This window comes from Budorcas taxicolor, chromosome 7, assembly GCF_023091745.1.
Source record: "Budorcas taxicolor isolate Tak-1 chromosome 7, Takin1.1, whole genome shotgun sequence".
In the NCBI taxonomy this organism is placed as follows: Eukaryota; Metazoa; Chordata; class Mammalia; order Artiodactyla; family Bovidae; genus Budorcas; species Budorcas taxicolor.
In genome coordinates, this window is record NC_068916.1 from 21,171,544 (window position 1) to 21,185,273 (window position 13,730).

At 46.9% G+C, this 13,730-nt stretch overlaps 1 protein-coding gene across 1 annotated transcript in view; it reads right to left on the reverse strand.

Moving 5' to 3' along the window:
* TMPRSS9 (transmembrane serine protease 9) overlaps window positions 1–12,302 on the reverse strand; it is a 31,937-nt gene extending 19,635 nt beyond the window's left edge. Inside the window, exons 1-5 of the mRNA XM_052644074.1 lie at window positions 12,161–12,302; window positions 7,033–7,160; window positions 4,973–5,040; window positions 4,689–4,864; window positions 3,802–3,843 (exon numbers count right to left, since the gene is read on the reverse strand). Coding sequence (XP_052500034.1) covers window positions 3,802–3,843; window positions 4,689–4,864; window positions 4,973–5,040; window positions 7,033–7,160; window positions 12,161–12,302 — 556 coding nt within the window. The remainder of the gene's footprint in view (window positions 1–3,801; window positions 3,844–4,688; window positions 4,865–4,972; window positions 5,041–7,032; window positions 7,161–12,160) is intronic.
* Between the last annotated feature and the right edge of the window lie 1,428 nt (window positions 12,303–13,730).

Here is a 13,730-nt window from a genome sequence, read left to right on the forward strand (position 1 = left end):
CATCCATACATGACCACTGGAAAAACCATAGCCTTGACTAGATGGACCTTAGTCGGCAAAGTAATGTCTCTGCTTTTGAATATGCTATCTAGGTTGATCATAACTTTTCTTCCAAGGAGTAAGCGTGTTTTAATTTCATGGGTGCAATCACCATCTGCAGTGATTTTGGAGTCCCCCAAAATAAAGTCCGACACTGTTTCCACTGTTTCTCTATCTATTTCCCATGGAGTGATGGGACCGGATGCCATGATCTTTGTTTTCTGAATGTTGAGCTTTAAGCCAACTTTTTCACTCTCCACTTTCACTTTCATCAAGAGGCTTTTTAGTTCCTCTTCACTTTCTGCCATAAGGGTGGTGTCATCTGCATATCTGAGGTTATTGCTATTTCTCCCGGCAATCTTGATTCTAGCATTACATCACTTAAAAAAATATAATGCCTTCTTCTAATTATGCTTAGCTCTGAACAATTAAAAGTGCCTCATTTTTTAGATCCTTTGCTCACACAGGACCATGACTCCATCTCCCCCATAAAAGGCTGGTGCACAGAACTAGTGTTCACTGTGTTTGAGGGATTTCCTTTGTGTGCCTTAAAGACGCTTCAGGAAACCTCTCTTGGTGTTTGCAGAGAAAACTGGGCAGAGGGCAAGGGGCTGAAAAAACATACTTGATTTTTAAAAATTGAAGTACAGTTGATTTATAAGCAGGACAAAGTCTAACAGGGTTTTGCCAAGAGAATGCACTGATCATAGCGAACACCTCTTCCAACAACACAAGAGACGATTCCACACATGGACATCACCAGATGGTCAATACTGAAATCAGATTGATTATATTCTTTGCAGCCAAAGATGGAGAAGCTCCATATAGTCAGCAAAAAAAAAGAGAGAGAGAGAGACAAGGAGCCGACTGTGGCTGAGATCATGAACTCCTTATTGCAAAATTCAGACTTAAATTGAAGAACATAGGGAAAACCACTGGGCCATTCAGGTATGACCTAAATCAAACCCCTTATGATTGTACAGTGGAAGTGACAAATAGATTCAAGGGATTAGATCTGATAGAATGCCTGAAGCACTATGGATGGAGGTTCGTAACATTGTACAAGAGGTGGTGATCAAAACCATCTCCAAAAAAAGAAATCCAAAAAGGCAAAAATGGTTGTCCGAGGAGGACTTACAAATAGATGAGAAAAGAAGAGAAGCGAAAAGCAAAGGACAAAGGGAAAGATAATACCCATTTAAATGCAGAGTTCCAGAGAATAGTAAGGGGCGATAAGAAAGCTTTTATGAGTGAACAATGCAAAGAAACAGAGGAAAATAATAGAATGGGAAAGACTAGAGATCTCTTCAGGAAAATTAGAGATACCAAGGGAACATTTGATGCAAAGACAGGCACAGTAAAGGACAGAAACAGTATGGACCTAACAGAAGCAGAAGATATTAAGAAGAGGTGGCAAGAACACAGAAAAACTATACACAAAAGATCTTAATGACCTGGATAACCACAATTGTGTGGTCACTTACCTAGAGCATCCCAGAGTGTGAAGTCAAGTGGGCCTAAGGAAGCATCACTACGATCAAAGCTAGTGGAGGTGATGGAATTCCAGCTGAGCTATTTCAAATCCTAAAAGATGATGCTGTGAAAGTGCTGCACTCAATATGCCAGCAAATTTGGAAAACTCAGCAGTGGCCAAAGGACTGGAAAAGGGCAGTTTTCATTCCAATCCCAAAGAAGAATGTTCAAACTACTGCACAACTGCACTCATTTCACATGCTGCTGCTGCTAAGTCGCTTCAGTCGTGTCGACTCTGTGCGACCCCACAGATGGCAGCCCATCAGGCTCCACCGTCCCTGGGATTCTCCAGGCAAGAACACTGGAGTGGGTTGCCATTTCCTTCTCCAATGCATGAAAGTGAAAAGTGAAAGTGAAGTTGCTCAGTTGTGTCCGACTCTTAGCAACCCCATGGACTGCAGCCTACTGGGCTCCTCCGTCCATGGGATTTTCCAGGCAAGAGTACTGGAGTGGGGTGCCATTGCCTTCTCCGCATTTCACGTGCTAGCAAAGTAATACTCAAAATCCTCCAAGCTAGGCTTCAACAGTATGTGAACTATGAATTTCCAGATGTTCAAACTGGATTTAGAAAAGGCAGAGCACCCAGAGATCAAATTGCCAACATCTACTGGGTCATAGAAAAAACTAGAGAATTCCAGAAAAATATCTACTTCTGCTTCATTGACTATGCTAAAGCCTGTGGCTGTGTAGATCACAAAAAAACTGTGGGAAATTCTTAAAGAGATGGGAATACCAGAACACCTTACCTGCCTCCTGAGAAACCTGTATGCAAGTCAAGAAGCAACAGTTAGAACTGGACATGGAACAACAGACTGGTTCAAAATTGGGCAAGGAGTATGTCAAGACTGTATATTGTCACTCTGCTTATTTAACTTACATGTAGAGTACATCTTGTAAAATGCCAGGCTAGATGAATCACAAGCTGGAATCAAGACTGTTGGGAAAAATATCAATAACCTCAGATATGCAGATGACACCACCCTAATGGCAGAAAGTGAAGAAGAATTAAACAGGTTCTTGATGAAGGTGAAAGAGGAGAGTGAAAAAGCTGGCTTATAACTTAACATTCAAAAAACAAAAATCATGGCATCCAGTTCCATCACTTCATGGCAAATAGATGGGCAAACAATAGAAGCAGTGACAGATTCTATTTCCTTCGGCTCCAAAATCACTGTAGACGGTGACTGCAGCCATGAAATTAAAAGACGCTTGCTCCTCAGAAAAAAACCGTTGACAAACCTAGACAGCGTATTAAAAAGCAGAGACATTACTTTGCCTACAAAGGTCCATATAGTCAAAGCTATGGATTTTCCAGTAGTCATGAATAGATGTGAGAATTGGAAAATAAAAAAGGCTGAGTGCTGAAGAACTGATGCCTTTGAACTGTGGTGCTGGAGGACTCTTGAGAATCACTTGGACATTTAGAAGATCCAACCCGTCAATCCTAAAGGGAATCAACCTTGAATACTCATTGGAAGGACTGATGCTGAAGCTGAAGCTCCAATACTTTGGCCACCTGACACAGAGAGTCGACTGACTGTAAAAGATCATAATGTTGGGAAAGGTTGAAGGCAGGAGGAGAAGGGGATGGCAGAGGATGAGATGGCTGGATGGCTCAATGGACATGAATTTGAGCAAACTCCTGGAGATAGTGGACAGGGAAGCCTGGCGTGTTGTGGTCCATGGGGTTGCAAAGAGTCAGACACAACTGAGCGACTAAACAACAATAGTTGGTTTATAATGTGTTTAATCCTGCTGTGTAGCAAAGCGATTCAGTTATACATGTATACGTTCTTTTTCATATTCTTTTCCCTTATGTTTTGTCTCAGGACATTGAATATATTAATAGTTCTCTGTGCTATACAGTAGGACTTCATTGTTCATCCATCCTATACATAATAGTTGGTATCTGCTAATCCCCAACCCATAATCCTTCCCTCCCTGACCCTCCTCCACCTTGGCAATCCCACATCTGTTCTCAATATTGTGAGTCTGTTTTGTAGATAAGTTTGTTGTAACATCCTTTAAATTCCACATATAAGTGATGTCATATGGTATCTGTCTTTCTCTGCCTGACTTACTTCTAGTATGAGAATCTCTAGGTCCATCCAGGTTGCTGCAAATGGCATCATTTCATTCTTTCTTATGGCTGAGTAGTATTCCATTGTGTGTATGTGTACATGTGTGGTGTAAACACCACATTTTCTTTATCCATTCATCAAAACATACCTGACTTTAAGTCTCTTTCTGTCAGTGGCCCCTTCTGGCTTCCTGCAGCAAAACAAAGAGATAAAAGATTATTTAGCAAGTGGTGAATTTCTTTGACAACATCATATTGCAAAGCAGAGAACTGCACTGTCTACCTGGGAGCCCCTTAAATTCTAACTCAACTGAGATAAAATCAGATAAAATATTCTGTTCCTCATAATAAGAGCACAACAGCCACATGGGGCAGGTGGCTGCCAGAGCGGATGGTGTAGACCTGAAACAATTTCATCTGTGCAGAAATCTCTCTCAGCACTGGCGAGGTTACTCAGACACCAAGCGTATCAGGGGTGGTAGAAGGGGACTGTAAATGTCCTCCAATGCCAGGTCAAGGCAACAACCTTCTAATCTGCACACTCTAAAATCACATCTGGCTGTCAAATCCCAACACATAGTAATCTTAGAATTTTAGAGCATAACATCTATGCTTAGTTCTATACCAGGGGGCCAGGGGCCAAATCTGGCCCACCACTTGTTTATAATTTATAAAGTTTTATTGATACACAGATAAGTGTCCATTTGTTTATATATTGTCTTTGCTGCTTTTGTGCTATGATAGCCAGGTTGAGTCATCTTGACAGAGACCCAGTGGGTGGCAAAGATGAAAATAATTACAAGTTGCCACCCTGTGGTGTCTACCACTGAAGGTAAAGCAATGTATATATGTTTCCTTGTCACTGAAAGGGTCGATTATGGAAAGTGTCAAGTTTAATGCAACTTCCACCTGGCTCCCCTCTCCCAGCACATCCCTCCCAAAGTCTCCTTGTCTCTGGGGTCACTCCCCTGTGAGCTGGGCAGACACGATAGTGCCACAGGGGGCTGGGGGATGCCACAACCCTGGGGTCACTCACCTGTGAGCTGGGCAGACACAATAGTGCCATAGGAGGCCAGGGGGATGCCAAGGCCCTGCAGCCTCGCATGAAGTCCCCGCTGCAATAGCTGCTCCTCCAGGCCTGGGCTCGGCGTCCACAGGGCCAGCAGCAGAAAGTGCAGCCGGAAACGTACCAGGACGCTGGCGTTGCCCTCCCTGGTGGGGAGGACATTGGCCTTGAGAGGCAGGGCACTTCTCAGCTGGAATTCTCTGCAAATCCAGGGGTCCCCCAAGATCCTTTACCCCCAGGAGGCCCTCACTCACCAGTAACTCAGCACCGTGCAGCCCACGCAGCTGGACTCCAACTCTGTCTCTTGAAAGCTGCTGACAAACTGCAAGAGAAACAACAGCCACAAATGTGAGACCCCATGGAGACCCTGGGGTGGGAGAGTGGGGGAGGAGGAGAAAGGCACCTCCTCTTCAACTCCATGTGTACAGTCAGTTCATACTGCTGAGTGAGTGATGGGGTGGGCAGTCCTAGGTTGTGCCTATGAAAACACAGCTCCACCAACACATGATGGAGAAACATGTGGACCCTCCACACATGGGAGCATCACTCAGCCATGAGCAGAGGTGAAGCCCTGACACTCACAACCACGTGGACGGACCCTGAGAACATGGTCCTCAGTGAGAGAAGCAGACACAGAGGGACGCATAAGGTGTGACTCCACTGACGGGAAACGTCCAGAACAGGCCGATCCATAGACACAGAGAGTGGGTTCCTGGTGGTCAAGGGCTGGGGAGGGGATGGGAGTGACTGCTGATGGGGAGACAGGGTTTCCTTTGGGGGTGATGAAAGCTCCTGGAATTAGAGGTAATAGTTGCACAACTCTGTGAATGTACTAAATGTCACTTTAAAAATGGATGAATTTGGACTTCCCTGGAGGTCCATTGTTAAGACTCTGAGCTTCCACTGCAGTGGGCATTAGTTCCATGCCTGGTAAGGGGAATCTGCCTGCAATGTGGAAGCCCTGGGTTTGATCCCTGGGTGGGGAAGATCCCCTGAAGAAGGAAATGGAAACCCACTCTAGGATTCTTGCCTGGAGAATCCCACGGACAGAGGACCCTGGTGGGCTATAGTCCATGGGGGTCGCAAAGAGTCGGACATGACTGAGTGACAAACACTTTCACTTTCAGAGGAACTAAGATCCCACATGCCACATGGCATGGCCAAAAAAAAAACCAAGTGAGGTATAAGTTGGATTTCTCTGGTGGTCTACGGGTTAAGTCTCTGTGCTTCTACTGCAGGGGGCGTGGGTTCAATTCCTGGGCAGGGAAGTTCAACAGGACACACAATGCAGCCCAAAAAAAGAGGTGTAAGTCACCTGCCATAAAAACTCACCTTTTAAAAGTATACAGTTAGATGGGCTTTTAGTACATTCACAGATTTGTACAACTCACCATGATTTTAAAACATTCTCATCGCTCCAAAAGAAGCCCATCCCCATTACCAGTTACCCCTCCAGCCCCTCCCCCAGCCCCTGACCACAGGAACCCACTCTCTGTGTCTGTGGATCGGCCTGTTCTGGACGTTCCGCACCAGCAGAGTCACAGCCTGAGTGTCCTTCTGTGTCTGCGTCTCTCACTGAGCGGCGTGTTCTCCCCACGTGGTGGTGGTAGTGGATGTCAGGGCTGGGTGACGCTCCCGGGCGTGGAGGGTTCCCAGCTGTTTGTCCATTAGCTGCTGATGGACAGTCCGGCTGCTCTCACTTGGGGGTTATCATGACTCATGTGCTGGGAGCATCACGTTTCCTTTGGGAGCAGGTTTCTGCGTGGACACACGTTTTTGTTTCTCTGGGGCAGACACCCAGGAACGGAATGGCTGGGTCAGGTGGTATTGCTGTTCATCATCCAGTCGCTTAGTCGTGTCCAATTCTTTGCAACCCCATGGACTACAGCACGCCAGGTCTCCCTGTCCATCACCGACTCCCGGAGTTTCCTCAGACTCAAGTCCACTAAGTTGGTGATGCCATCCAACCATCTCATCCTCTGCCGCCCCCTCTCCTCCTGCCCTTAATCTTTCCCAGCATCAGGGTCAAACTGCCACACTGCTTTCCACAGAGGCTGCCCCTTTTCAGATTCCCACTAGCCACATAGGAAAGTTCTGATTTCTCTACTGAAATGCAGTTTACAACCTTCGAATAAAACCTATGGGTCTTGTAGACGGAGGTTCCCACCCGATGCTGCCATCCCCTGCTTTCCAGAAAGAACCAGCCGCGCCCTGTTCCTCCCATGGCCCCTCTCCCTTCCTCTGCCCTGCTGCCTCAGTCAGAGCCCCTGGCCACCCACTTGCCGCCCCCACCCCTGGCTCCCAGGACCCTCACCAGCATTTCCAGAGCGGGCGTGAGCGTGCGGTAGTACTCTGAGGTCTCCTGCTGCAAGCTGGGGGCAAACCGGATCCCACGCAGCTCAGCCGTGTGCTCTACGTCGACGCCCTGTGTGGAGAGGGAGGCTGCGGACGAGACCAGGGCCCCGTGAGAGCGCCCACTGCAGGGGCAGGGCTCAGTCAGCGAAGCTGGCCTCCAAGGCCCCCCGCCACCCCAGGGCTGGTCATCCCAACTAATGGGGGTGGGCTGACTCCCTGGGGGTTGAGTGACTATTAACAGTGCTCTTTTTTTTTCTTTTTTAAGAGGACTATTTTTTTTAAGTCTTTATTGAATTTGTTCCAACAATGCTTCTGCTTTATGATTTTGGTTTCTGACCACCAGGCATGTGGAATCATAGCTCCCCTACCAGGGATCAAACCTGTATCCCCTGCAAGTCCTTAACCAATGGACCATCAGGGAAGTCACTACATGCCCCCTCATCCACTCTCACCCATCACTCACCTGAAGGCTCCCAGGTCCAGCACAAAAGCCCCAGGTGTCCCCAGGTTTCCTTAAGGGGAAGGCTGACTCCCCCTAGAAATGCCTGGCCCAGGGCCCCGGGTCAACTTCAGCCAAAAATGGCTGAAATGGCCTTAAAAGACCTTACCTCAACTTTGGGGCAATTCCCAACTCCTCCCTGGCAGCTCAGATGATAAATAATCCACCTGCAAAGCAGGAGACCAGGGTTCGATCCCTGGGTCAGGAGGATTCCCTGGAGAAGGGAATGGCTACCCACTCTAGTATTCTTGTCTAGAGAATCCCACGGACAGAGGAGCCTGGTGGGCTACAGTCCACAGGGTCGTAAAGAATCGGACACAATTGAGTGACTAACACTTTCACTTTCCCTGGAAGAGGGCACCTAGTATGACAGGGGCATGGCCACAGTCAGGGATACCAGGACCCTCAGATCCCCACCCGTGATGCCACCCCCTGAATAACACAACTTCCAACTGTTGGAAACACTGTGGGAACCACATACAGCAAAGAACATTAAGGGTCTTAATGTAAAGAATATAACCCTACAGAGCACACGAAGACAACTCTTTCTGTCAAAAAATACGCAAGACTGGCAAAGGGGCCCCCAGTCAAAAATGATCATAATTGCTAAATTTTAAAAACAGGGGGACTTCCCTGGTGGTCCAATAGTTAAAACTGAGAGGGTAACAGGCAGGAAGGCTAGAGGTCCCCAGGCAGAGGAAATAGACTGTAAGTATCAGAACACACTACGGGTGTCAGAGGTTGTTCTTCCTTCTCTATGCAAAATTAAAAGGAGCTTTCTTTTAAAATTCTGTGTTGCCTTGCGGACACCTGGTTCCACCTGAACTCTTCTCAAACCTTGAGCCACCCAATGCAGTTTTTCTTACGGAAATGTTTTTCTTAAGCTATGTTAATAAACTGTGTATTTATCTTAGAATCTGCCTTTCTTCAAGTCGGTTTGGCCTAAGACTCAGAACGATAATGGCTCAACAAACCAGTATGTTTTACTCTTACTTTATTTCTTAAGAGAAATATTCTCTTAAGCTATGTTAATGAAACTATGTATTTACTTGGAAATCTGCCTATCTTCAAGATTCATGTCAATTGTTTTATGGCCGAGGACAACTCACCTTGTGACAATGCTATCTCAAAATGCATGTTGTGATTGAGGGGCCTGGTGCAACTCTCAGTTTTGAGGCATTTCCTTTCTCTAATTAGCAGCCTGCTAATAGGTATATAATGCCTTACTATAAACTAGCAAGGGGACATTCTTTCTACCCCCTTCTGATGTCTATGTCAGAAGCTTTCTCTCTCTTTTATACTTTAATAAAACATTATTATACAAAAAGCTCTGAGCAATCAAGCCTCATCACTGGCCCCAGATGGAATTCTTCTCCTCCGGAGGCCAAGATTCCCAGCATCATTCATGGCTTGTAGCAGCAATCTTTCAAAACTCTGAGCTGCCAATTCAGGGGGCTTGGGTTCAATCCCTGTTCAGGAAAATAAGATCTCACATGCCATGTGGTTTTGCCCAGTGGTTAGGACTCAGCACTTGCACTACCGTGCCCCTGGGTTCAATTCCTGGTAGGGGAACTAAGACACCCCACAAGCCATCTGGCATGGCCAAAGAAAAAAAATTTTTTTTAATTTAAAAATAGAAGTAGCTGTCATCTACCCTATGGAAGTCAGGTCCCAGCTCTACTTACTGGAATTAATATTCATCCAGATAGATATTTAGATACTTATTTATTGAATAGATAGAACAGACTAAAACAATTCTAAAAATGGTTGTTTTCTCCTGCAAGGAACTAAAAAGAAAGGTAACAAGAACCCCGCTATGTGGACGCAAGTGCTTATGCTCTGGGCCCCCAATAAGCCCCACACTTTTCCTCTGAAATACCCACGGCTCCCACGCACTTGGAGTAACAGTCCAGCCAAGGGCCGGTGTAAAACTGTACACCACTGAGTAAAATTCTGAGCTGTCTGAGAAGGGGACAAATTTGAACTGTAATTTTAAAATTGTTTTTAAATTTTGGGGGGCTCCAAAATCACTGCAGATGGTGACTGCAGCCATGAAATTAAAAGACACTTACTCCTTGGAAGAAAAGTTATGACCAACCTAGATAGTATATTCAAAAGCAGAGATATTACTTTGCTGACTAAGGTCCGTCTAGTCCAGGCTACGGTTTTTCCTGTGGTCATGTATGGATGTGAGAGTTGGACTGTGAAGAAGGCTGAGCGCCGAAGAATTGATGCTTTTGAACTGTGTTGTTGAAGAAGACTCTTGAGAGTCCCTTGGACTGCAAGGAGATCCAACCAGTCCATTCTGAAGGAGATCAACCCTCGGATTTCCTTGGAAGGAATGATGCTAAAGCTGAAACTCCAGTACTTTGGCCCCTCATGCAAAGAGTTGACTCATTGGAAAAGACTCTGATGCTGGGAGGGATTGGGGGCAAGAGGAGAAGGGGAAGACAGAGGATGAGATGGCTGGATGGCATCACTGACTCGATGGACGTGAGTCTGAGTGAACTCCGGGAGTTGGTGATGGACAGGGAGGCCTGGCGTGCTGCGATTCATGGGGTTGCAAAGAGTCGGACACAACTGAGCAACTGAACTGAACTGAAAGCCTTCCTTGGAAGAAAAGTTATGACCAACCTAGATAGCATATTCAAAAGCAGAGACATTACTTTGCCAACAAAGGTCCGTCTAGTCAAGGCTATGGTTTTTCCAGTGGTCATGTATGGATGTGAGAGTTGGACTGTGAAGAAAGCTGAGCGCCGAAGAATTGATGCTTTTGAACTGTGGTGTTGGAGAAGACTCTTGAGAGTCCCTTGGACTGCAAGGAGATCCAACCAGTCCATTCTAAAAGAGATCAGCCCTGGGTGTTCTTTGGAAGGAATGATGCTAAAGCTGAAACTCCAATACTTTGACCACCTCATGCAAAGAGTTGACTCATTGGAAAAGACTCTGATGCTGGGAGGGATTGGGGGCAAGAGGAGAAGGGGACGACAGAGGATGAGATGGCTGGATGGCATCACTGACTTGATGGACGTGAATCTGAGTGAACTCCGGGAGTTGGTGATGGACAGGGAGGCCTGGCGTGCTGCAATTCATGGGGTCACAAAGAGTTGGACACCACTGAGCAACTGAACTGAACAGAACTGAAAGCCTTCCTTGGCTTCAGAGGTTCTGCTGGAGATTTGATCTAACTGTTGTCCCAGAATGTATCTGTGCTTCTAGAATGGAGTTGTGAAACTGACTCCTGCTGGGGGACAGGGTTGGGGGGTAGGCAGGGCACCTGTGCCCACGCACACACAAAAACCAGTTTTCCTGCACTTCACCTCACAGCCATCAGAGGGCATCTATCAGCCATGCCAGACTTCCAGCTATTCCAGATACTCACAAACCTACATCTATACATTTTAAATATCTATTAAAAATATACACATTGTAATATTAAAATATATACATCCCACATTGGGTTGCCAACTTATTATTTTGCCACATGACACCATTTCCCCCGAAAACTGCCAGTTACCATCATCATTTTTGAACGAAGGGTGACTTTCACGCCCCCACACAGAACTAAGAAACTCATCTCAGAAGGAGCTCGGGTCAGAGCAGAACTTCCCGTGATGGCGGAAGGTCCTAGATCTGAGCATCCCCTGCAGAAACCACGAGCCACCCGTGAAATGTGGCTGGCAGGGATGCAGGAACTGGATTTTACCTGTCATTTAAATTAAGTCTAAATGGCACTGGGGCTCAGGGCTACCATGCAGAGGTGGAGCCTTCCACTGACATAAAAAGACCTCTGTGTATTTCTGTAACTGCAGCCCACAGCATTCACAAAAGGTCATCATTTTGTATGTGTGGGCGTGCGCTCAGTTGTGTCCAACTCTTTTCGACCCCATGGACTGTAGTCCATCAGGTTCCTCTGTCCATGGAATTGTCCAGGCAAGAATATTGGAGTGGGATGCCATCTCTTTCAGGGGATCTTTTGGTCCCAGGGATTGAATCCATGTCTTTTATGCCTCCTGGATTGGCAGGTGGGTTCTTTACCACTAGCGCCACCTGGGAAGCCTTATTTTGTATGAAGTGAGAGGGACTTCCCTGGGGGTCCAATGGTTAAGACTCGGTGCCTCCACAGCAGGAGCATGGATTCTGTTCCTGGCTGGGGAACTCAGATCCAGCATGCCATGTGGCCTGGCAAAACGTAATAATAATAAAGTGGGAGCCACTGTTGATTGTGGGAGGTGGAAAAGTTAACAACTGCTCACTCATTTCTTATATTTTTGGGGACTTTCCAAATTTCTCAAAAGAAGTTCATTTCCCTACTGGTCTCCATTTCACCCTGGCCATGAATCTTCATTAAGAACCCCATATGTGGGAGACCTGAAATTTGCAGGTATTACCACGATGCCCAGGCTCCCAGTGCCCAGCCTGGTGCTAAGAGCAGCAACATCCAGCGCCGGGCCCCCCTGCCTTGCTCTTGGTGGCCTCCGTGGCCTGTACACTCGACCCTTTGCTCTGGGACACCCCTGAGTGACTCCCAGGCATCTTTCCGCCAGTCTCCTGGTGTGTGGACCCAAGCAAGCCCGTGGCCACTCACCTACAAGGACTCCCAGGGTGACGAGGATGATGCTGGTGGCCACGACAGTGGAGAGGGCCGTCCGGCAGCACATGGCATCTGCAGCCAGGACATCCTTGGCGGCTCCAGGCACCAGCCGTAAGTCACTGGCAGTGGGCTCCATGGCTCCCGGACACAGGGACGGAGACCTGGAGGCGAGCAGAAGAGAGGCAGAAAAGCGAGCTCAGAGCTGGGGGCACTTCTCTTCCCCTAAGCAAGGGTCTTCCTTGTGCAAACGTAGCTGCCATCAACAGCACCTGAGGCAAGCCTGGATTCTTGTTAGCAGATGTGAGTTGATTTAAACCACTAAGCATCAGGTGATGTTGTGGTGTGGCATAACAATGACTACAATGCTCCTTCATCCATTAAATGCTATTTGAAAGTCAACTAATGGCTTTAGGTTTTTTTTTTTTTTTTTTTTGGCTGCACCACACAGCTTCTGGGACCTTAGTTTCCCAACCAGGGATTGAACCCACAGCCGTGGCAGCGAAAGTGCAGACAGAATCCTAACTACTGAACTGTCAGAGAATTCCCAATGGCTTCATTCTTTTAAGTTTTTTAAACTCTGTTTTTGGTTGTGCTGGGTCTTCATTGCTGGGCTTTCTCCAGTTGCAGAGAGCGGGGCTCCTCTTCACTGTGGTGCTCGGGCTTCTCGTTGCAGTGGCTTCTCCTGTTGTGGAGCCCAGGTTCTACAGCATGCAGGCTTCAGAAGTCGCGGCTCCCCGGCTCTAGATCACAGGCACGGTAGTTGGCACGCGGGCTTAGCTGCTCTGCGGCACAGATCTTCCCAGATCAGGGATCAAACTTGTGTCCCCTGCATTGGCAGGTGGAGTCTTATCCACTGTGCCACCAGGGAAGTCCATTAAAAAAAATGTTTTTTAAGTCTTTACTGAATTTGTTACAACATTGCTTCTGTTTTATGCTTTGGTTTTTTTGGCCTCAAATCATGTGGGATCCCAGCTTCCCAACCAGGGATGGAACCTACACCCCCTGCATTTGGAAGGCCAAGTCCCAACCACTGGACCACCAGGGAAGTCTCATTTTGTTTTTTAATTGTATTAATTTTTATTGGAGTATAGTTGCTTTACAACAATGGCATTTTTATGAGTATGCAAAATTTTAGCATTAGGCTGATTCTCCATCATAACAATTAATGATATATATATATTTTTTAAATTTCTTATTAGGGAGGATGGCGTCTCAGTGGTAAAAATTCCACCTGCCAGTGCAAGAGACAAGGGTTCGATCCCTGGGTTGGAAAGAACCCCTGGAGGAGGGCATGACAACCCACTCCAGTGTTCTTGCCTGGGAAATCCCATGGCCAGAGGAGCCTGCTGGGCCACAGTCATGGGGTTGCAAAGAGTCAGATATGACTGACCGACTAAGACAACAAAGGGTAAGAATAAGCTGTGAGATCTAACAGCTCTGGCCTCCAGCTTCCTCCTCTGTTAAATGGGCAGAAGACAATGGCTGCTGCCATCTGGCTAATTCCTGTCTCTCAGGATCCAGGATCTCAGACTCTCAGTTCACAGAGAGCAGAGCTGAGAGGTAG